This window comes from Phaenicophaeus curvirostris, chromosome 3 (genome assembly GCF_032191515.1).
Source record: "Phaenicophaeus curvirostris isolate KB17595 chromosome 3, BPBGC_Pcur_1.0, whole genome shotgun sequence".
Classification (NCBI taxonomy): domain Eukaryota; kingdom Metazoa; phylum Chordata; class Aves; order Cuculiformes; family Cuculidae; genus Phaenicophaeus; species Phaenicophaeus curvirostris.
Genome location: NC_091394.1, coordinates 97045259 through 97068766, shown reverse-complemented (window position 1 = coordinate 97068766; position 23508 = coordinate 97045259). Strand labels below are relative to the sequence as shown.

At 46.0% G+C, this 23508-nt stretch overlaps 1 protein-coding gene across 12 annotated transcripts in view; it reads right to left on the bottom strand.

Moving 5' to 3' along the window:
- The window catches only part of ADGRB1 (adhesion G protein-coupled receptor B1), a 316254-nt gene that overhangs the window by 79752 nt on the left and 212994 nt on the right, over positions 1–23508 (bottom strand). For all 12 annotated transcript variants that reach the window (XM_069854743.1, XM_069854742.1, XM_069854741.1 and 9 more), the window contains one exon: positions 17594–17735. In XM_069854743.1, coding sequence (XP_069710844.1) covers positions 17594–17735 — 142 coding nt within the window. The remainder of the gene's footprint in view (positions 1–17593; positions 17736–23508) is intronic.

Sequence of the window (23508 nt, the reverse complement as noted above, 5' to 3'; positions counted from 1 at the left end):
GAAGGGAGTTTCTTCTGGAATCAGAGGACTCGGATTTAGTCAGGTACTGGTGTAGGGTATGTGTAGAGAGAGATGCAATCTCCTTCCTTTGTTCTTCCTTTTCCACCTGTGCTTTGCCTCTCACACTGCAGAGCCCAGGTGGGCAACAGCCCTGCCCCACCTCAGAGACACACGGTCATGTTAAACACAAGCTCCTCAGACATGCATTGCTCCTTGGTCACTCACTCCAAGCTCACTCTCAACCCTTTTTCTCTTTCTGCTCCTCCCTTACGGCGATATGAGTTCACATCGCACAAATGGTGGCCTGGGATGAGCATCGATTGTGACATTTGATTTAAGTAGGTCTCATTTCACTGACTTTTCATGGGTAACTGGATAAAAGCAGGGGAGGAGCTCCATTAAAGCAAAAAAAGACCGACACATAGCTTGCTCCTAAACCACCCAAGAGAAATGGAAGAAATGGAGTTTGGATTTTAAAAGATGAGCAGGTTATGCCCCTATATCTCCAACACAGTAATCATAACTCTCCTCCCCTCCACATTCTCTCTGCCTTCCATCCACATCCGACAACCTCAGTTTTTTTCACCCCCTTTCCCATATCACTTATAATCCTCAACTGGATCCTCCATCAGCTAAGTAAGAGGTTGCACGTACAAGACCATCCCTAGGCCAGATGTTTGCTCATTGCCAAGGCAATATACAAATGGCTGACCAGCCAACTGGAAGCCAGACCAGTGGGTAATAACTGGTGTCTACCTGCAGCCCCTCCCACAAAAAAAAAGACCCTGCTCTGCACCTCCTTTTTTGTCCCTCAGCTAGACTGTCACAAAACTCATGCCCACCAGGACTCATCCCGAGGAGATGCTATGAAGCTTGTCCCTTCTTCCCACAGAGAAGGGAAGGTTGGTTCAGTCCTGGTGAGGCTTCTGTTGGCATCACAAAGGTGCATATCTAGAAAAAAACACTGAGTGCAATAAGAGCAGGAACTCACTCCTTTGGGAATAAAAAACCGTAAGGGCTTAAACCCAAGTAGCTTAAGTTTTTCCTTTCTTTTTTTATTATTAAAGATTTCTCTGTCCTCTCTATCTTCCTTTCACCCTCCCCCACTTCTTTGCTCTGGCAAATGAAGCATCGTTTGTTTTATTTCCTCTGACTAATTAAACCCCCTGACAGAAGGTGGTCGGATGCTGTAGGATCTGAGTCTTGTGAGGGAAATTCCCTTGAAGGCGAACGAGGGGGAAAAGCAAGGTTGTTTAAAGAGAAATAGAGATATCAAGAGAAAAACAGCAAGGCATTCTCAAGGCAAGTGAGAAAGCAGTTTTATGGGAGTTTCCCAGCACCACACTCTAGGAACAAACAAGTTGTCTGCAAAAGATAGGTTAGTCTCCACCTGCTTAGACTGGAGATTGTCCCAGATGTCCTGTACCTCCCCACTTCCCCAAGTCTGCTGAAGGGTGACATCCAGAAGCACCCTGAAATATAAATGAAGCCGTGCCCAGTTGGAGATGGAAAAAAAACCCTTTGCCTCAGCCAAGAAGGAACAGAGCACAGGTCGTTATGAGAGTGAGTCCTGCGATTCTGTCACCAAGCATGACAAGGGAGAAGAGAAGCAATCAATGACATCATCTGGGATGGAAATAACAAGTGCTACTGCCTGGAGCTGCTTACTGTCCTACCACCTCATTGCTCTGCCTAGCAGGGCAGAAGGACACTCCTCCTTTTCTTTACAATTTCACTTTGCTTCCTTCTTCTTTTCTATTTCCTTCTCTTCCTTTCTCCCTAATTTTTTCCTCTCCTTTGTTTTCTTTCCTCCCCTTCTTTGTCATTCTCCATAACATATTATGCCCTTTCTTCTTGCTTTTAATGTTCCTCTTCAGCCCTTCCCCGCCTTTACATTCTCTGCATTTCTCTGTTTCCTTTTCTTACTTTCCGCAGAACACCGTGAAAAGCGACTTCATTTGAGTCATGCTTGTTCCATTACCCTGCTTTGGCTCCAGGGTCAAACAGGCTCCAATTAGAACAAAGTCAAAAATGGTATTTCCTAATGCCATGCAGTTTGCCTGAGACCTTACAAGCAAGCTGTTCTTTTTGCTTTTTTTTGTCCTTGATACCACAAAAGGCTGAACAAAGTCTTTTATACGTACAACATGATACCAATAAAGTCACCAAAAATTAAACCATTTCTTTTGCTCCCAAATTAAACACAGACATATGAGTTTGGAATTTGGGGTGCTGGGCTTCCTTTGTTTTTAGAAATGGTTGCCTTGAGCTTGACTTCCTGCGCATTTGAAATTAAAGACTCATTAAGTCAGAAAATTACAGAAGTATTGGTTGCAAGGGGCATCTAGATCTTCTTAATCCAATTTAACACTTGAAGCAAGACTACCACTAACATCAGGTGAGGTTGGCTATGATTTTGTCGAGATGAGCCTTGTCAATTCTCAAAGGCAGAGAGCTCCCATCCCTCTGGTGACCATTCCAGAGCCACACCACTCTCCCAGTGACAGGGTTTTCCTAAGGTCGCACATGAACCTCCCAAGCTACAGTTTGTGGCTTTTCTCCTTGTTAAATCATCAGGCACAGGCAACAGGAGTTTGGTTTTATAGGTTTTGTAACCATCCCTCTGATACCTGTAGGCTGTGATTAGACTGTTCCTTACATTTGTCTTGTAAAACTAGCTCTCTCTACCTCTCCTCCCAGGTCATGAGCTCAAAGCAATCATAGAATCTGAGAATATCCTGAGTTGGAACAGACCCACAAGGAACCTGTCCCTACATACGACAACCCCAACATTCACACCATATGTGTGAGAGCATTGTCCATATGATTCTTGAGTATTGTCAGGCTTGGTGCCATGACTGGTTCCCTGGGGAGCCTGTTTCAGTGCTCCAAAACCCATTGGATGAAAAACCCTTCTCTAATATCCACCCTAACCCTTCCCTGGCACATCCTCCTGCCATTCCCTCGGGTCCTATCATTGGTCACTAGAGAGAAGAAATCACCACTTGCTCCTTTTCTTTCCCTGCACTACATTCCTCTGACAATAAACTGGTCCATACGTGTGCGATTTACTGCAGGAATTGCTCAGGAACCATTTTACTGTGTCACTGGCCTAAAGGCTGTTCTCAATTCTTGAGAAGTGTTTTAAGCCACGTTGTATTGATTTTGTCACTGGTTGGACAACTCTTGTCAAAGCAGAGAGCTGGTTGTTGAAATTGCAGAAAAATAATGCTTTTACCAGTACTCAGAAAAGTGAACAGCTTTCTAAACAAAGACGTGTATGTCAGTGCTGTAAGAAAACAAGTCAGAAGGGCTGAACGACCAAGAGGTGAACTTGTTCTTGTCATGTGCCAAACCAATCCTGATTGGTTTTTAGTCCCTATTCAGTTAGATTCTGGGTTTAATGTTTAGGATCATGCTGTTTGTATATATACATACACACTGCAGTTGTATGATAAAGCAGCAGCCATGTACTGCAGTACAGCCTCTGGACAGAACAGTAGCTGCCCCGAAGAGACACAATGCACAGCCATACAAGATAACTTTTAGTGACTTGGATAATGAGTGATGCTCTGAGACCTTCACCTGGATGAGAACCAGGCTCTTGACACAACTCAACTGACAATACTGCCACTCATGCCTCTTACGAAGAACAGATGAGGAAAATGAGGCTGTTTAATCTGGAGAAAAGGAGGCTGAGGAGAGACCTTATTGCTTCCTACAGATCCCTTAAAGAAGGTTGTAGTGAGGTAGGTGCTGGTCTCTTCTCCCAAGTAACAAGTGATACGATGAGATGAAATGGCCTCAAGTCATGCCAAGGAAAGTTTAGGTTGGATATTAGGAAAAATTTCTTTATTGAAAAAGTGATGAATCACTGGAACAGGTTGCACAGGGAAGTGGTGGAGTCACTATGCCTGGAGAGGACCAGAAAACATGTAGATGTGGGACTTCGTGACATGGTTTAGTAGGCACAGTGGTGTTGGGCTGAAGGTGGGACTGGATAAGCTTAGAAGTCTTTTCCAACCTAAATGATTCTATGAAGAGATCAGCACCTGCTCCTCCTCCTTCCTTTGTGAGGAAGCAGTAAACTGCATTAAGGTTTCCCCTCAGTCTCCTCTTCTCCAGGCTGAACAGACTAAGTGACCTTAGCCACTCCTCATATGGCTTCCCCTCTAAACCTTTCACCAGCTTTGTGGCTTCCCTTGGAGACTCTCCAGTCACTTTATATTCTTTTTATTTTTTGGTGCCTGAAACTGCACACAGTACTCAGGACTTTGAGATCCCTGCATGAAGATTGTTTAGTGGCATCATTGATAAATAATTACTTCACAGCTTCTTTCCGAAACAACCCGACATCTTTCCCAGCTCAGCCCATGCCATTGCAAGAGAGGTCCAGAGGATTGGTACCTCATTTTGCTTCCTTTGTATCATAACTACAGGCTTCTCATGCCAAAGTTAATATTACCCATTATCGGCAATGCATTTGTGGAGCTGAGGGCCCCTTTTATATAATTTGGCCAGTCTAACAGGCAATTCCATGTAATTACAGTACACAAAAATCACCCACAGAGACATCTTAACGTGCTACTATTTATTAACAATTGCTACCTCTTCACTGGTATTGAGTCTGCTTTCAAGATACAACATGGCAATCTGCGTTTAGTAAACAGCTTTGATGAAGCTCTCAGGACAGGGTCACGCAGCCACTTGTTAATAGGAATTGTCAGGATAATTTCCTTCAGGCTGGCGGGGAATTACAGGAGTTAACAGGATGCATTATCTACCTGCCAGTTGCCAACCCCTCTGTCAGTTTGCTGCCACTCTTTGAATTACCAGCCTGTGCTCTCAGTGCCTCAATTTCCAGTCGTGGTATCAAGGAGGGCTGGATCAGGCTCATATTAACTCTAGGGACCACTCTACTGCTGCCCAGCCAGCTGTTCCCAAACATATGCACCATCATAATTAAAAATACACTGTGCTCTATTCCCTCCCTGCCCCTTTCCCTTTGCACTTGGCTTGGCGAAGCTCCTGAAATCATTGCTTAAGAGGGCTCTGATGAGCAGACGTGATCCACTTTGCATCCCTCTGGGAGCTGTGGTTTGGAAACTGGAGAACTGAGCAAAGAGACCGCAAGCAAGGAGCAGAGGGGGTCTGTTCCCAGCTTGCTCACAGGTCAACTGTGTAAGTGTGGATCCATCGTTTAAGCCAATCTTTTTCCTCTCAGCTGATCTGCTTTAGGTTGCAAACATTGGCCTATTTTGACCCCCTGGAAATGGAAGAGAATAGTATTGCTCTCCAGTGCTCTTTCCAAAGCTTAATTCAGCTTAGATTTCCGGTATGTATAAATGACTCGGGGGGTTCCTAGGGCTATTTCAGGACAACCAAGCACTAGAATCTCATTCTCCACTGTGCAATATCAACATGAGGAGGTACAGAGGAACAAAAAGAGAAGCCTTTTGCCTTAACTGTCTACAAGCTGCCCAGATGGAGTACCTGGGGTTTAAGCCTTTGCTGTTCATGCACATGGTAAGACGTCCTCCGTTGCAGTCTTTCCCTTCAAAGCATGTTGAAGAGAAAATAGAATTATCTTCCACAATAAAGCTGGTAATAATGAAAATGGACTGTTCCTTTATGGGTATGCACTCTTTCCTTCTGAGACAGCAGAGGCAGAATTGAACTTTAACCAGACTGTGCAGTACTATTCTCACAGTCACTGCAGTAAGCAGCAAAACTCTGTCGTGCTATGTCAGTCCTAGAAAATAAAATCGTCTAGGACCCACTTGGTTACACTGAAGTGAACTGATATGGTACAGATAATATTCATACAGACATATCAATCAAAATAGTGGGGGGTCCATACAGACTACTGGAATATTCATAGAATCATAGAACAGTTTGGGTTGGAAGGGACTCTAAAGATCATCCAGTTCCAACCCCCCTGCCACAGGCGGGAATACCTTATATTGGATCAGGTTGCCCAAAGTCCCATCCAACTTGGCCTTGAACACCTCCAGGGATGGAGCAGCCACAATTCCATGACTTCTCTGGGAAAACTGTGCCAGTGCCTCACCACCCATTCTCGCAGTCTGTCCTCACAGGGGAGGTGCTCCAGCCTTCTGATCATCTTCATGGCCTCCTGTGGACTCACTCCAACAGATTTAGGTCCTTCCTGTGCTGATGGCTCCAGAACTGAACACAGTACTCCAGGTGAGGACTCATGAGAGCAGAGTAGAGGGGCGGAATTACACCTTCATGGGCTTTGCCATTCCCTGGACCACATTTGGACTCTGCTAACTGACACACCCAGGGAGTATTATAGTAAACAAGATGGACCATTACACGGCAATCCTAGAGCCTTTGCCATGGAATTAACTATGAATAACTTTATTGCTATCACTAGCATTACTTTATGGTATCGACATTTGCTCTAATTACATTAAAAATGAGCCTTCTTCACTGCTCCTTTCTGCTTGGGATTGCCCCTTCCCTGTTCTACACAAAGGACAATCAGTTCAAAATCTGTAACTGATTTGTAGGCTGGTCCTTGCATTACCCATCTTTCCCTGTTTTCACAAATGTGCTTTCATCTCTAGTAACTTCACAGCAGCAGTGCTAAGCACCTTGCAGGGAAATGTGGTAAGATTTACACACAGTTAAAATAAAATAACTCCACGGCAGACTGGGAATGGAAAATGAGGGTGGAATCCAGACTGTGTTTATCCTGATTTAAACAGTGTTTTGGTTCTATGCCAGGTGACAGCATTTCACCAAACTATTCCAAAACAGCCCGCTGTTTGTTTTTCTCTATCAATGTCATGCTGCTGAGTGATGCCAGACAGGCAGCTCTCTCCACAGCATGGGCAACACACATGTTCGCCATGCCTGCGCATCATGCCCTTTGGAATAGAATCACAGAATCTTTTAGGTTGGAAAAAAATCTTTAAGATCATCGACTCTAACCATAAACCTAACACCACCAAGTCTACCACTAAATTATGTCCCTAAGTATCACTTCTACACAACTTTTATATACCTCCAGGGATGATGACTCAACCGCCTCCCTGGGCAGCATCTTCCAATGCTTGACAACCCTTGGAGTAGTTTGTTTTTGGTTTTGTTTCTGCTTTTCTTCCTAATTTCCAGTTTAAACCTCACCTGGCACAACTTGAGGCCATTTCCTCTCATCACTTGTTACTTGGGAGGAGAGACCAACACCCACTTCACTGCAACCTCCTTTCAAGTAGTTGTAGAGACCAATAAAATCTTCCCTCAGCCTCCTCTTCTCCAGAGTAAAAATCACCTGTTCCCTCAGCTGGTCCTCAAAAGACTCTTGCTTAGACCCAATTGAGGAGAGGGAGAAACATCTGAAGTCATGGTGTCTGGAGGAAGACTTCTGCCAAAGTTGCTCATACCACCTACCACTATGGAGAACAAACACTTGCCTTCCTTTTTCCCTTCTAGCACCGTGTTACACCAAAAACCAGGTGTTAAGGAAAAAGTTCATCCAAAGTTGAATTACGAACACTTGTGCAAAGACTGCACAAGCCCCTGCTAAAATATCTAAAACTCCACCTTCATTCAGTCTCTTTAACTACTACCTGCAGATGCGATTCCTCTCCTGCAGGACCCAGGCTAAGGTTCCCATCTCGTACCGTTCAGCCACTGAAGATCCATGCAGTGGCAATGGTTCCTGACTTCCACTAGGACTCAACGAACAACCCTGAACTAAAAGATATCTCCAACCCACTAACAGTCCTTAGAGGCTTTCAGGGGTTCACTGGCTAAAGCTTGCCTCTGAGAAAGAGACAATGGGATTTAATTCAGATAAATTTAATTTAATGTAGTTCAGTTATGGAGTCCTCAGCACAGGAAGTACATGGAACTGTAAGAGCAAGTACAGAGGAGGCCATGAAGATGATATAACGGCTGGAGAACCTTCCATATAAGGACAGGCTAAGAGAGTTGGGGTTGCTCAGCCTGAAGAACAGAAGGCTCCAGAGAGACCTGATAGCAACCCTCAAGTATTTAAAGTGAGCTACAGGAAAGCTGGGGAGGGACTCTTTATGAAGGAGTGCAGAGACAGGGTGAGGGGTAATGGTTTTAAGCTGAAAGATGGGAAATTTAGATATTAGGAAATAATTCTTTCCTGTGTGGGTGGTAAGGCACTGGCATGGGTTGCCCAGAGAAGCCATGGATGCTCCATCCCTGTAGGTGTTCAAGACTAGGTTGGATAAGGCGTTGAGCAACCTGATCCAATGGAAAGTGACCCTCCCCATCGAGGGGGGGAGAAGGTTGGAACCAGATGATCTTTAAGGACCCTTCCAACCCAAACCATTCCATGATTTTAATTTAGCTGTTATGTTTCATTTTCTGTATGATATCATGCTGACAACAGTTTTATTCCCATTGCAATCTGATATGCCCATGGGATCCATCATTTTTCCACCCACCTAGTGCAATACAGAGCTGGTTACTGGGAGTTACTGGTGATAATTCCCTCTACAGAGGACTTCAAGGAATCAGCTTCTAGACCTGATGCCCACCTCATTCACAGCTGAGCATTTGGGAAGTAAAATAGTAACAGCCCCTGGATTTACAACTGTTTGGAGTTGATATAAACAAGATCAAAACTGGCCCCAGTAGTAGGATATTCCCTATTTGGGGAATGGCTGACATGATTACCATATTTAAAAGAGCAAAAAGAACAGTTTGTCATGAAAAATGAACAAGTTGTCTTGCTTGTGGGAAAAGAGCAGAGTCATTTTGCTTCCATAGATTTATTGAATAGATTCTGTATATCCTTCTGGTTCGTAGAGCAGGCAGCTAGTGAGCACTTGAGCTGCAGACTTACTTTTCAGTGCCTATGATCATGAACAGTGTAATCTCAGTTTTCTTATTAGAGAGCCCTACCACTTAGAACATAGTTTCAAGCTCAAATATTCATGATTTTAAGTCTGACTTTTCTTTTGTGCATATTTCTATATGCATGGAAATATTTCAGTTTTAGGCTGAAACAGGGAAGATTTAGATTACACATTAGGAAAAAAAAATTCACTGTGCGGGTAGTGAGACATTGGAACAGGTTGCCTAGAGAAGTCATGGATGCGCCATCCCTGGAGGTGTTCAAGGCCAGGTTGGATGAAGCTTTGAGCAACCTGATCCAATAGGAGGTATTCCTGCCCAGGGAGGTGGTTGAGTCACATTCCCTGGAGGTGTTTAAGGGACGGGTGGATGAGGCGCTGAGGGTCATGGTTTAGTATTTGATAGGAATGGTTGGACTCAATGATCCAATGAGTCTTTTCCAACCTTATGATTCCATGATTCTATTATACCTGGACAGTAGATTTGTCCATTCAGCTACTCATAGACAGCAAAAGTATGAAGGGCACAAGCCTTTCAGAAACTGATTCACTTTTGGTTTAATTGAGTAAATATTTGTTATAAAAAAAAAATCCAATAACTTAATTTCCACATCTCTCTGCATGGCAATTCAAGGGCAATCCAAACCTTTAGGCAGGGTGCAACTGGGCTCAGTGGTAAAGTAGCTTGCCAAAATTACCTGAAAAGGGCTTTTCCAGCCCAACATACCACAGAGATAAGCGCAGAATGATAGAAGAAAGACAAGGAATGCTCAACAGTTTGACTGACTCTTCAAACACAACATACGCAGTCCTTGAAGTGCTTTGAAAAGGAAGATAATGTCATTTAGCACTAATGCGCTGGCTCCCACTCCTGATGAGCCCAAGAAACCCAGCCTCCACCACCCACCTGTTACCATTTTCAAACGAGCACCTTTGTGATGTCTCCCACGCTGTCCTCTGCCTTGGGGGAACCTCCCCAGAAAACACCTAGAGAGCAAACCAGTGCTCTTCCTTGAAACCTCCTCTGTAAAACCCTGCTTGGTGCAATGCCTATAAAAGAACCCTGACGATGGCAGATGTGCCACGACTTACTGCAGATCCCGATGACTAATGCCCTTGCTCTGTTTACATGCACCCCTATACCCAACTGTATCCAAGCATCTTTAACTGGCAATTTCAGCTCTATTTCACCAACTTCGGTCAGGGTGGCTTTGTGGGTCATTCGACACCGAGCAGATTGAAGTCGTGCTTCACAACTAAGCCTGTGGTGATGTGGTGGTCCAAATAAGACACAGTAATTACAGAATAACAGTAGATTAACAGCTACAGTTGGACATGGAAAGCAGGTAATGTGGTCTCTGATTACTGACAGACACTGTGATTTTTCCACATACGTGCCCTAATCAACCAAAAAACTTCCCCATTTGCCTCCATCCCACACCTCAATTTCCCAGCAACATGCTTCACCTGTACCACATTTCCCTCTTTTGCATAGCAAGAAGTAGACACAAAGGTGATCTAGTTTACAGAATTACAAGCAAGAGGGTGGGAAAAGACCTGACAAGCTCAGATCATCCATTTGACTGCCTCAAAGCCATCTAAACCATCCCCAGCCTGTTCAAGAAAACCTTCAATGACAGAGGCTAGGGTCTTGGTGCTTGACTATTCCTGCAGCAGGAACGTTCTCCCTTGTGTCTAAACTAAAGCTCTCACACTGCAATTTGAGCCCAGGCCGCAGCAGACACAGAAAGCAGATTACACCCCTTCCACAGCCACCTTCTACAGCTATTATCCTCTTTCTGGTCTGTCTTTTCTCCTTCAGAGAAGAGCCAAACCATCTCACAGAGTCCACCTCTACTCACCATCAGCATGGAGGTACCACACCAAACAGTTCTGACACATCATCCTCTCCCATGCACACACTCCCACACACCCACCCTCATGTACCATGCCGATCATCCTGCTTGAACAAGAGAAGAGCATCCTGGAAAGGTACCACTCACCCCTTTTGCTACACTTCTGGCCCTCGGTGGCTCAAATCTGCACACACTCTGAGTCTGAGAGCTGCTTTCCAAGCTCTTAGAAAAGGAGAAAGCATGAATTGGGAAGACTCTGGTTTCCTGGCTTAAATCCACACCTCCTTTGCAGAGCAGTAAGCTGTGGCTGGGTAATAGGGCAGCTGTCACACTTGCTAAGCTGCCTTCATTGCAACAAGCCATTAAGCACTGCAGCTCAAATAAGCACCAAACCTCTCAGGAATGCTTGGACACACAGTACCTCAGACACGCATGGGGAGTCTTTAATTTCAGCTGAAGACAGGGGACTAACCTCAGCCTTGGTCTGCTCCTGGGGTCCCTTGGTTAATGCCAGTGCTGCTGTTGCCTTTACACCAAAGGGTGAATTTGGCTCAATATTACTCACACTGAAGCAATGAATCCCACAACAATTTTAAGCTCCCAGCCACTTGATCATGCTCCTCTCCCACGTCCCCTTCAGATGAAGAGATACAGGGTGATGCAGCATTTGCCTGCAGAAGAGTCACTGCCAGGGCTGTGCGGAGCTTGCTGGCTCCAGCTCGCGGGGGAAGAGCTGCAGACCCACACTGCTGCAATCCCACCGCCTGGAGTTTTGTCATGAGTTAAAGACCTGAGCGAAACCACAAGCGTGGAACAGAAACTCAGCAGAGGAAAGCTGTCAGCTGGGAATATCTACCAAACTACCCGCTGGATCAACAGAAAGCTGAATCTGCAGACAGCCGCGAAGGAGGTGGGATGCTGGATGACTGCTTATTATGCTGAACCAAATCCTCCTATTACTACCTTGTGTGCTACCTGTCTTCTTTTAATGTATTCAAGTGTTGTCGCTCCTAGAAGCACAAGGAGAGGGATTTCCTATTGCCTTTGTCTCTGATTCCTTACCTACATCTGTTCACACACACAATTTGCTGATGGGATCCCTTCCTAGATATTAGTGTACAGCATATAGCAACCATTTGCGTCTCCCACCAAAATAACAAACCCAGGGTTCCTCTGCTCCCTGGCACTTGGAGCGCAGCACAACCTCTATCATCAATCCCCTTCTTCAAAAATCCCAACATAAATCATCTGTACATTGACTCCAGGTCCTCTTTACTTCCTAAAAGTATTACAAGAGAGAGTGGGAGGGGAAAACTGTCTGCCCAGCTGCTTTGTACTCGATCTTCTCCATGCTATCAATGCCTGCTGAAACTCAGAGGGACTATACCGGGTTTAGAGAAAAGAGCATCCCTGCTGAGCAAAGCAAAGATTTGTAGAAGCACAGCCTGCTCTTACAGGCTGCCACAGACCTCAGGGAAAGGCACTTGTGAGAAAACACAGCAGCTCCTGCTGTGGAGCAGGGGATGGGCAGACCTCAGAAATCCCAGTAGCACTTATACCACAACCGTCCCCAATATCAGCACAAACCTCTCGCAAGCTGGGCAGGAGTCCAGCTGGAGTGTCCCTTCATCACTCCCACTTTGGCCTCTCTGTATCCAGGGAGAACCCAGCAGTAACAGCACAAATACCCAGGAAATTCTAGGAAATGTTTCCAGTTCAAGAGCTCCACAGCAAGTGGAACAATCAGCTCCCAAGAGACACTTCACATGCAGCAGCATTGCAGGAAGAGGTGCCAACAGCACAAGCACAGGAGGCTTGTGGAGGATTTGGACCTCAAAAGCACAAATGTTTTCAGCTCAGCCATGTTCACCCTGGCACGGCTCTTGCTAAAGGAGCAAACAGAGGCTCTGTCAGGAAAATGACAGCACTTGGTGCTTTCTGTAGCACCCTTTAGGCTTGAGGCTCCATGCAAATCTGGATGCCCACAGCCTAGGATGTCACCTGCAAGGGTGCTGCAGCTGGAGAAACGGAAGCAGGGAACAATGAAGTGATTAGCCCAAGGTCACAATTTCACTGGTAGGCACAGCAACAGCTCTGGCTGTAGCCTACCCAATACACCCAGATACACTAGCTTAATAAACTCTTCCCTAGAACCCCGTTAAAAATTGGCAGTAGTATGATGCCTTAAGACCTCAAGCTGGGAAAAAACGAGAACCTTCCTTTGGCAGAGAAGTCCAACTTTTGATTCAAAGAGTTAACACTGCAGGAAAAACTGCATCTTTATTAACGAAACCTGAAAACTACTGTAAACCTGAGGACTGGCTCTTCTCAAAGAATGCAAAAGGCTTTATTCTTATCCAGACTCCAAATCTCACATGATAAATGATGGTAGGATATAAATGTTAGCATGTTCATCTCCAAATAAAGTGCTCCAGCCTTATTTAAGTGAAACAATGCTATAATTTTCCATCAGAATGTTGTCAGAACTGCTACATCTTTCCGAAGTATTTTAATTCATTAACATCAACATAGGAAAAGCATACTGCTGGAAAACCTGGATTGATTCCTTGTGCATGCAGAGCCTTACAGTTTTGCAACCTAAAATAACCGACCTTGTGTCTACACACTCTCCATGAAGTACATAGACCTGCCACAGCGCAGGGTGATCTTTTCAGGTGGAAGATCTTCAAGATACAGCAAGATTACACCAGACCGGCACGTCGATTCACTTCCCACAGCCTACTCAGCCAAGATATACACTGGAAGTCTACTCTCCATGATTCATTATTTCCCCAGGGTAAAAAGGATTTCTTCTCCTCTGCTGCACGCCCAACGCTACGATATTTTCAGGAATAAAAAATTGTGTGAGTCGAGAGAGGATCTTGGAAGTTGTTGTCCCTTTGGGTAGGAAGCCTACCAGGAAAACTGCCTTGCATTCATGCAAACTGAAGATAATAATGATCAAAGCCTCTTCCAACAACCTGGGATATCATAGGGTCAGGGCTGCTGTCTGCGTACACTCATCTCCTTTGCCAACACTCTTCCAAGTTAAGTCTGTAGTTTGGTCTGCTACAATGCATCCCAAAAGACACAGGTGCTGTATACCCCTTCCAGTTATCGTATGCATGTCAGTAAGTGTCATTATGGAGATAAGAGGTTAAAAAAATTCAGCACAGGCACAACAGACTCATCATCCATACAAGTTCTTGCCATCAGTACCTTTCAGCCTTCACTAACACCAGAAATGAGAGTAGAGCTCAGATCAGTCTCATCTCTGCAAGCAAGGTTAAAGGAGGGAATAAGAGGGCAGAAAGCCCACATTTGTACAGTCTTACTATGGTCCTAAATGTTCTAAGAACCAAGCTTTAAAGGTCAGTTGCATTTATAAAGGCCAACCATGAGTTGGTGTGGGGACGAGACAACATAAGCCAAACTCCAATATGAGAATCAAAGAGTGAAAGGCTCTCCTGCTCATCCTCAGGCTTCCACTCCTTCCTTCCCATCTCCAACAAATTGCCAAGACAGTCAGGAAATACTGAAAATACAACCCACAAGACTCAGAATCAGACTACCCACGGTCTGTAAAGGTGTAGTTTGAACACTGGGCTCTGCAATTTCCTTTCGCCTTTATTCTCTATTAGCGCTGCTATTAGGCAGGTGTAGCGTTAGAGCATGTTCATACCATTGCCCTACCAAGCTAGGTACAGTATAAAACCAAAACACAGCCCCAAAAATCTCATCTATGTTCCTTAATTTAAGAGGTTTTCATCTTCCATGACTGTCAAGTAGCAATCGTGCCAAACCACTGCAAGAGGCTGCCTCTGTCTAGTCAAAATAGCAGGGTCCAAGGGAAATACAACACCGAGAAAGAGTCAAATTTTGAACTCCAGCTTTTGAGCTGGATTTGAACAGCTCCATCATGATTTAGGGATGTCTGTATCCAAAACCAACTCAAAACACAGCACTTTTAGTTCCTAGCTTCATTGAAATTAAAGGGAACTGCTTCATTTCTCCACCACATGAACAACACTCATGGCCCAGTTGGGGGAAATTCTGTCCTTGGCAAGTTCAAATTGGCTGCCTGGGCAGCAACACTCATCCTCCACAAGCCTTTCCTGGTTCTTTATCACTGCAAAGAAGCTGTGCCTATACCAGGGTTACAAATATTTCAAACTGCCAGGGCCAAAGACTCCAGAAGGGAGATTTAAAGCAATAAATAATATTAATGACACAGGCGGACGGAGCTTCTTGTCCTGAGAGCTTCAAAGGCACATGAAAAACTGCACTATAAATGTCACCACCGCAGACACCAACGGTGATGAGATGCCACCTCTGGGGAAAGAAGGCAGCGTGGGCTTGCTCAGAATGACACTCAGTCAGGAAACGGAGAGTGGTATGGCAAGGATCTGAGTGAACAATGCTCCACACCACCAACAAACCCTGAGTTTTGCTTACTGGAGGGATTCAGGAGGCAGCCAAGCCCCAGCTTTCCTCCTAGCATGGCCAGGAGGCTTACCCTGATGCTCATGAGTTGACTCCGGGGTGGAAAAAATAAAATGAGCCATGCAAATGTAACCCAACCTGCAGCCAGTGGGGCTGGAAAGAGGATGAAGGAAGCAATTTTAGGCCTAAACCCCAAAGGACCAGCTAAGAGGTTAGTTGCAGATATAATAAAACATGCCTGGGGGAAGGAAGCTGCATCCTCCTGCAGCCAAGCCCACTCTCAGATGCAAAAACACTTGCGCTGATGATAAAGGGCTTACACCAAACCTGTGTTATTCAGATAACAATCCCAACACCCAGAGCTGAGGGAGTAGCAGTATCTGGTCATTTCAAATTAATCTTTTCTTTTTTTTCCTCGCTGCTTAGTTAAATAATATCAAGCACTGTGAACATAAGGACTTAGCCCTCTCTTAGAGAAACTTCTGCTTTAGCCAAGAGAATGACTCCTTTCTCTCTTCCCACGCTGCCTGGTCCTCTGCCCACTTCCAGAAGAAGGATCAGCAGAGGACCTTCACCAGCAGCTCAGCTGTACACCTGGGCTGGCTTCATTGCATGCTTTGCCGTAGAAGTATTCCTGCAGCAGAAACCACAATTTATTTTCTCTGACCGTGCAGCCTGCCTAAACTTTGTCAGGACTAGGTTGCTTGCAATGACAGCACAGAGTCCTTCCCGCATGGGATTAATCATTAATCATCCTGGTGGCCATCACTGTCTCTAGAGCCAGACATTAAGCTCCTGTAGCTTGAGCTGAAGAGTGAAGACTCGCTGTGGGCAGGACACAGCCTTGCAGGCTCACAGGGCAGGTACAGAGTAGCAATGTATAGAGCTGCAGGAGATGGGTCCCAGCTGGCCCACCTGAGCTCAGCTTGGCCATCATGAGAAGGCTGGGTACCACTCCTGAAGAGCACTACCTGAGCAAGCTACCTCCCTGCCCGCTCAGCTTCACACAGATCCCAGCCTGCCCACTGGAACACAGGGAAACAACAATCCATGGAAGAAGACGGACGCAGGGATGCCAGCATCACTGTGACCAGCTCCTTCCAAGACCTTCCCAAGTGGGAACCCAGTCCTGGTCCTACCTCCAAGCATCCTTCAACCAGTATATCTCTGCTGAGACCAGAACTTCGCTTCCGCTCTCAAGAGGACCTTGAGAGCAGCTCCACCAGACATTCAGAAGCCCATTTCACAACACTACAGTGGCTGGGCCTGCACGGCACCCGGGCAAACACAACCAACGCTGTGTCTTTAAAACCACTTCAGTGCAGATGTTGTTTCCATGGTAACTAGTGGACCAAATACATTAGTGTTTCTAATAATAAACCAAACCTTCATCTTGGAAAATGTGATCCCCCCCTCCCCTTTACCACCATCACCCTTCCTTTCTTCCTTTCCCCTCCCCTTTAGCTGAATTAAGCCAGCATTTAACAAGCAAGGCATAATTAGTAAATAATTGCAAGGGCCCAGTAACTCCCAGTGCCCAGGCAGAGGAGAACTGCTAGGTGGGGGTGTGTGCTCTGCTTGGTGAACCTGAGAACTGTCCAAAAAGGGATGAACTACTTAAAAATAAATAAAAAAAAAAATTAAAAGCACAAGGTGGATGAAAGGACCCTGCAAAGCCCTTTTGACCACCCTAGTGTTGCCTTTGGTGCCGCTCCTTGACCCAGGGTGCAACCGCCCAGTGATAATTTCTAGGAATCTTGCACTTTTTTTTTTTTTTTTTTGTTCCGGAGGCTCTATCCGAGACACGGAACCGGCTTTGTGTCACCGATAGCGGCTGAAACTTCACAACTCCTCCCCTCCACGGTCTCCTCTTCAGGAGTGGGGAGCCCACTCAGCCACCCCAAAAAGAGCAGGGTAGCAGAGAGACCCTGAGGCAAGGAAGGGGACACGAGTGAGCTATGGATTTGTGGACGGGATGGAGGCAGCGTGGGGCAATTCCCTCCCCGAAAATAAGACACGTGGGAAGATTTCTTGCGTGGGGAGCCCACGGGAGTGATCGAACCCGGCGAGGCTGCTCGTTTAGCGGTTTTCCCATTCAAACGCAGAGCGCAGGGACAGAGGGGTGGGAGGAAAGGGGGAAAGCGGTGCAGCATCAGCTCCAACGTGCGAGTCCCTCCTCAAAGCTGCCGGCAGGGTCGGGGGGAAGGGGAAAGGAAGGGCGGTGGGAAAGGGGGATGCAAAGCCTCCCGGTGCATCGCCACGGTCCCGGAGCCACCGGACTGCAGTAGGGATGGCTCTGTCCCCGGCGCGGCTCCGCGCAGGTACCCGAAAGCCGCTCGCTGAGGATGCTCCGCTGCATCCCAGCTCCATCCCTCGTTATTTCCCTCCCGATTCCCTTCTCCTCCCTCCGCGGAGCCGTTCGGAGGGACTCACCATGTCGGGGCTGAGCTGGGCTAAGATGGCGAAGGCGGAGAGCCGGTCACACAAGCACTTAGTCCGGGAGGCGTCGAGCGGGACCGTTCGGCAGCCGCGCCAGGACCAGGCGCCGGGCGGGGAGGCGGAGGCGGAGGCTCGGCTGGAGGGAGGGAGGGAGGGACGGGGCGGCGGAGCGGGGAGAGAGGGAGAGCGGTCGTCAGAGCGGGCTCCGCGCCCCCCGCTGTCCCCCGCCCCGCCAGACATCCCCCCCACTCTATTCCATACCACCCCCCTGCCACCCCTTCCCCCTCCCATCCTATCCCACCATCACCATCCCATCCTATCTCACTCTTGTCCATCCCATACTATCTCATCCCTGCCCTATCCCATACTAACCCACCCCTTTCCATCCCACTCCCATCCCATCCTATCCCACCCCCCCATCCCATCCTATCTCACCCCTATCCCACCCCATACTATCCCACCCCATTCCATCCAACTCATTCCATCCAATCCCACCCCCACCACCATCCCATCCTATGTCACCCTTATCCCACTCCATTCCATCCCACCTTATTCCATCCCACCCCCATGCCACCTCACCCCTTTGCCACCCCATCCCCTTCCCATCCTATCCCACCATCATCATCCTATCTCACCCCTGTCCCATCCCATACTATCCCAATCCCACCCCATCCTATCCCACACCCACCCCATCCTACCCCGTCCCCACCATCCCATCCTCTCTCACCCCTACCCCATTCCATATTATCCCACCCCATTCCATCCACACTATTCCATCCCACCCCCATGCCACCCCATCTCCCTCCCATCCTATCCCACCATCCCATCCTATCTCCCCCCTATACCACCCCATACTATCCCATCCCACTCATCCCATCCAATCCCACCCCCACCACCATCCCATCCTATCTCAACCGTATCCCACTCCATTCCATCCCACCCTATTCCATCCTACCCCCATGCTACCCCATCCCCTTTCCATCCTATCCCACCATCACCATCCCATCCTATCACATCCCTATCACATCCCATATTATCCCACCCCATTCCATCCCACACCCATCCCATCCTCTCTCACCCCTATCCCATCCTGTATTATCCCACCCTATTCCATGCCATCCCATTCCATCCCACCCCATCCCATCCCACCATCAACACCTGGACCTGGGTCTTCCAGTCCTGGTCCTGGTCTGTCCCCAGCCCCTCCATCCCACTTTAACCTTTGCATCATCTCTCACTCATGTAAATGTCCCCCTGCAAGCTCCAGGCCACCCTGTCTCACTCTCCCCATAGAGACCTCCCTAACCCTATAGCCCACATATTCCTTGTATTCACACATAATCATATAGCTCTGTCCCACACGCCCACTTTGTGGATGCATAACCCTATAGCCATGTCCTACATACCCCATATTTGAATGCATAACCCTATAGCTATTGTCTATATGTCCCATATATGCATGTATAACCCGAAAGCCCTGTCCAACATATCCTAAGTATGGATGCACAACTCTACAGCCCAGTCCCACATATCTTATTTATGGATACCTAACCCTATAACTGTGTCCCATATGACCCATATATGGATGCACAACCCTGTCCCACATATCCCATAAATGATTGCACAACCCTATTGTCCTGACGCACATATTCCATATATGCAGAAATAGTCCTATAATTTTGTCCCACACACCCACTATATGGATGCACAACCTTGTACCCCTGCCCCACATGCCCCATATATGGATCCATAACCCTGTAGCCAGGTACAACATGTCCCAGGTATGAAGGCATAACCCTATAGCCCTGTACCATACATCCCATATATGGATGCATAACTTTATAACTCTGACCCACATATCCCAGATATGTATGCATAACCCTATAGCCCCGTCCCATGTGTCCAGCTGTCCCTTCTCCTTCCCTTCTTCACTCTCCCAACCTCTCTGGGGTCAAGGTCTCCACAGGCTGTGACAGGACCCCTCTCAGACCTCCCATGCAGACCCAGAGCTCCGGGCAGGGCAGAGATACCCCTGCCTCATGGTCAGATGGACCTGAAAAGACTAAAGGGATGGAGTCCCTCAGGGCATCCTTTCAGCTTGAGGAGGAACAACAGAATGAGGAAGGAGTCATAAGTGGGAAAGACTTCATATGAAGTTGGCCTTCATCCCACAGGTGAGATGGTTTCATCAGGAGAAGCTGTTGTAGCCTCATCAGCATGTAAGCACTAAATGCTAAGCCAAGGAAAAGACAAAATCTCATGCTTTTCCTTGCATGCTGGCACTGTCACTGCCCCAAAAGTACACTTGCTCCGAGTGCAAATGCAGGGAGTAAGTGCAGAAATGCAGTGGATGGGCAGAAGGTCAGGATCCATGCAGATAACCTCGGCTTCACTGAAGCCTGGGACAGAATGTGGAGACAAAACAAAAGGGCCATATTCCTTCACTGGAGAAACATGGGTGTAAGTTGCCCCCTCTCCACTCCTGACCAACCTCAGAGGAGGGGACCAAGGCAAGAATGCCAGCAGTGAGCTCAAGGCAGGTCCAGATGGAGGCAAGCTGCTCAGCAGCCTTAGGTGTATCACAGATGGCCTGGACTTCTCCGTACTGCTGACTCCAGCAGACCTCCCTTGAGTTGAAGAGATGTTTTTTGCAGGTCTCCACTCCATGCATGCACTGACACGTTTCTCACGCAGCAAGACAGAGCCTCCCTTTACCTCCCTAACTACTCTGCAGGAAAGCAGAGAAGATGGGCTGTGTACCAACAGGGTACTAGAGTATCAACACATGCTGCTTATTCCGTTTAAATTATCTACTCAGATCCAGTTTAGCACATGACACTGAGCCTTCCTGAATTATCTCTAGTTTAGATTAAAACATTTTTCAGAGTGAAAGGAAAAACAAAAACAAAAAAAAAAAAAGCCAAACTAATTTTACTGTAGAAGTTTTTAGTAGCACACAATCACAGAATGACCTGAGTTGGAAGGGATCCACAAGGATCACCATGTCCAACTGCTATCCCTGCACAGGACAACTCCAAAATTTACACCGTGTGTCTGAACACATTGTCCAAATGCTTCTTGAAGTCCAGAAGAGAGTTGTTGGGTTGTTTTTTTTCCAGTGCCCATCCAGACCTTTCTAAATGTCTGGACCTTCTTACATATTCTTCCAGCTAATGGGACATAAAGAGGTCTTCCCTGGATAATCAGTTCTTCACATGCTCTTTGTTGATCTAAGTCACGTCATCTTTTAGAGAGTTTGAGGATCAGACATTGTTCTCTGATCTCTTCCATGCACCTTCTGCAGTTCACCAACACCCTTCTTGGAAGGGATGGAGAGATTCAAGGTCAATCTCTGAGGGAATATGAATTCTATATTCTCCCCTATATCTAGAATCATAGCATCATAGAATCACAGAATCACTAAGTTGGAAAAGACCTTTGAGATTAAGGCCTACCATACCTGTCCACTACTAAATCATGTCCTGAAGCACTTCATCTACCCATCTTTTAAATGCCTTCAGGGATCACTTCCCTGGGAAGTCTTTGCCAGTGCCTGAGAAACTTTTTGGTGAAGAAATTTTTCCTAATGTCCAATCTGAACCTTCCCTGGTGCAGCTTGAGGCCATTTCCTCTCATCCTATCACCTATCACATGGGAGAAGTGACCAAAACCCACCTCTCTACAACCTCCTTTCAGATAGTTGTAGACTGATAGTTGTAGTTGAAGTTGTAGACTTCAGCCTCTTTTTCTCTAGGCTAAACAACCCCAGTTCCCTCAGCCACTCCTCATAAGACTTGTTCTCCAGCACCTTTAACAGCTTCATTGCTCTTCTCTGGACACACCCCAGGACCTCAATGTCTTTCTTACCTACCACCTACATTTCCAAGAACCGCAGTAGCCAGTCATTCTATTTATTCACTGTCACCAAGACGAACACCTCATTTATGATGTGTACAAATAACGACAAATGCTCAGACTCTACCAACCAGTTATGTCTTCTCATAGAAAGTATTAATTTAGCTTGACAAGATCTATTTTCCATAAGTCAATTGCAATTAATTTCTGTGTTTTAATGAGTATGCTATTATTCAATTATAATCATACTATTACCCACAATCCCTTAATTTTTGGATTCCCTCTCAGATGGAGCATTATTGTACCTAAGACAGATGTGAAGCGTATGGCTCTGGAGCGGAGCTGTTGTGCTTACAGACACATGCTTCCCTCTCCAGATTTTGGGAACACTTCCACCCTTCATTTACTAAAGAGCAATGATCCTCAATTAGCCTTAGCTTGCTCTTTTAAAACTCTTGCATGCAAAATTAATCCGACTTGTTTCTCTTAAAAATGTCTTACTTTATTGGATGATGTATAGTATGTTTTCTAGCTACTGGTGTAATGAAAATTATTTCATTAGCCTGGAATGTGGATTAAGTAACCAGGCTCTCTTCCAATTACAGAATACAGACATTTATTGAAATTTCTGCATTGTTATAAATAAATCTGTCATTTCTAGCCAGTAACAAACCAATACCATTAATATTTATTTTGGTTTTAATATCTAAATTTTGGGGCTTATTAATTTTTACCACCCTGAACCATAAAATTCTTACATCTTTTATTTCTCTTATCTGTTTCAATCTTTTAATTTGTGTTGCTTGCTATCAATTTATCCTTTGTCGTTGTCTCTACAAAAGCTTTTACTTTCTCTCTAAACCAGACTGTTGAGTTTTGTAGACACTGTGGGGTTTTGTGTTGGCATGAGTTTTTCTTTTTTGCTTAGTTACGGTTCTTTTTATTGCTGTGATTCTCTTTTTTGCTTATGGGTTAGTGGATGAAGCAAGACCTTAAAGAAGCCTTCCAGTACCTACAACAGGGCTTACAAGAAAACCGGGGAGGGACTCGGGAGTGCAGGGACAGGATGAGGGGGAACAGTCTTAAGCTGAAAGAGGGAAGATATAGATTGGATATTAGGAAGAAATTTTTGACTGTGAGGGAGGCGAGGCTCTGGAACATATAGAAGTGGTGGCTGACCCATCACTGGAGGTGTTCAAGGCCAGGCTGGATGAGGCTTGGAGCAACCTGATCCAGTGGAGGTTGTCCCTGCCCATGGTAGGTGGGTTTGAACTGGATGATCTTTAAGGCCCCTTCCAACACAAACCATTCTGTGATTCTATGATATCTGGAAAAGTGCTCTTAAAAGAATGGGCTCCTAATTACCCTTCACTTTTTCTGTCTGAGCAGGCTTTCACAACACATACAGACAATGCAAGTTATCATTCTTAAAGCATTAAATATCTTGACACACACATTCACTCACTGCCCCCTAGCAATTTGAACTCTCTTGAAATGTGTGTATACAATTGCCTTAACATCACTTTCGACTCTAAAGCCCAGCTTTATTTATTTACTAGCATTCAGAGTAGACTAGAACAGATATGGGCCATGCATCAACAGAAGTAACCTCATCCAAAAGGTAAAAAAAAGGTAAAAAAAGAAATCACAAAGCCTACCAAACCCGTATCCCTGAGGGAAGGTATCAAAAAACAAATAACACTCCCTAGATGCTGCGCCTGGTCTCACACTCTCACGGCAGAAAAGCTGACAGTGCAGCAGTGAATGCAATATCAGAATAAAGTCTATTCAGGGCCAAAGCAACACTTGGCATGGTCTGATATCCATTTCTAGATGCACATGCAGAAAGAGCACATAGTGATATCTAGGCAAAAAAACCCCACAAACATATATAATATCTGCCCTTTGTTCTTATAAGACCTGGTCTGGTGCCTGCTTATTTATCTTGTTGGATTCAAAGAAATCAATTGGATCAAAGCCATCCAGTTTTTACTTTAAAAGCTGCTATAAATCACATAAAAAAGAGTGCCATGGGATGTGCTGAGTAAGAAACT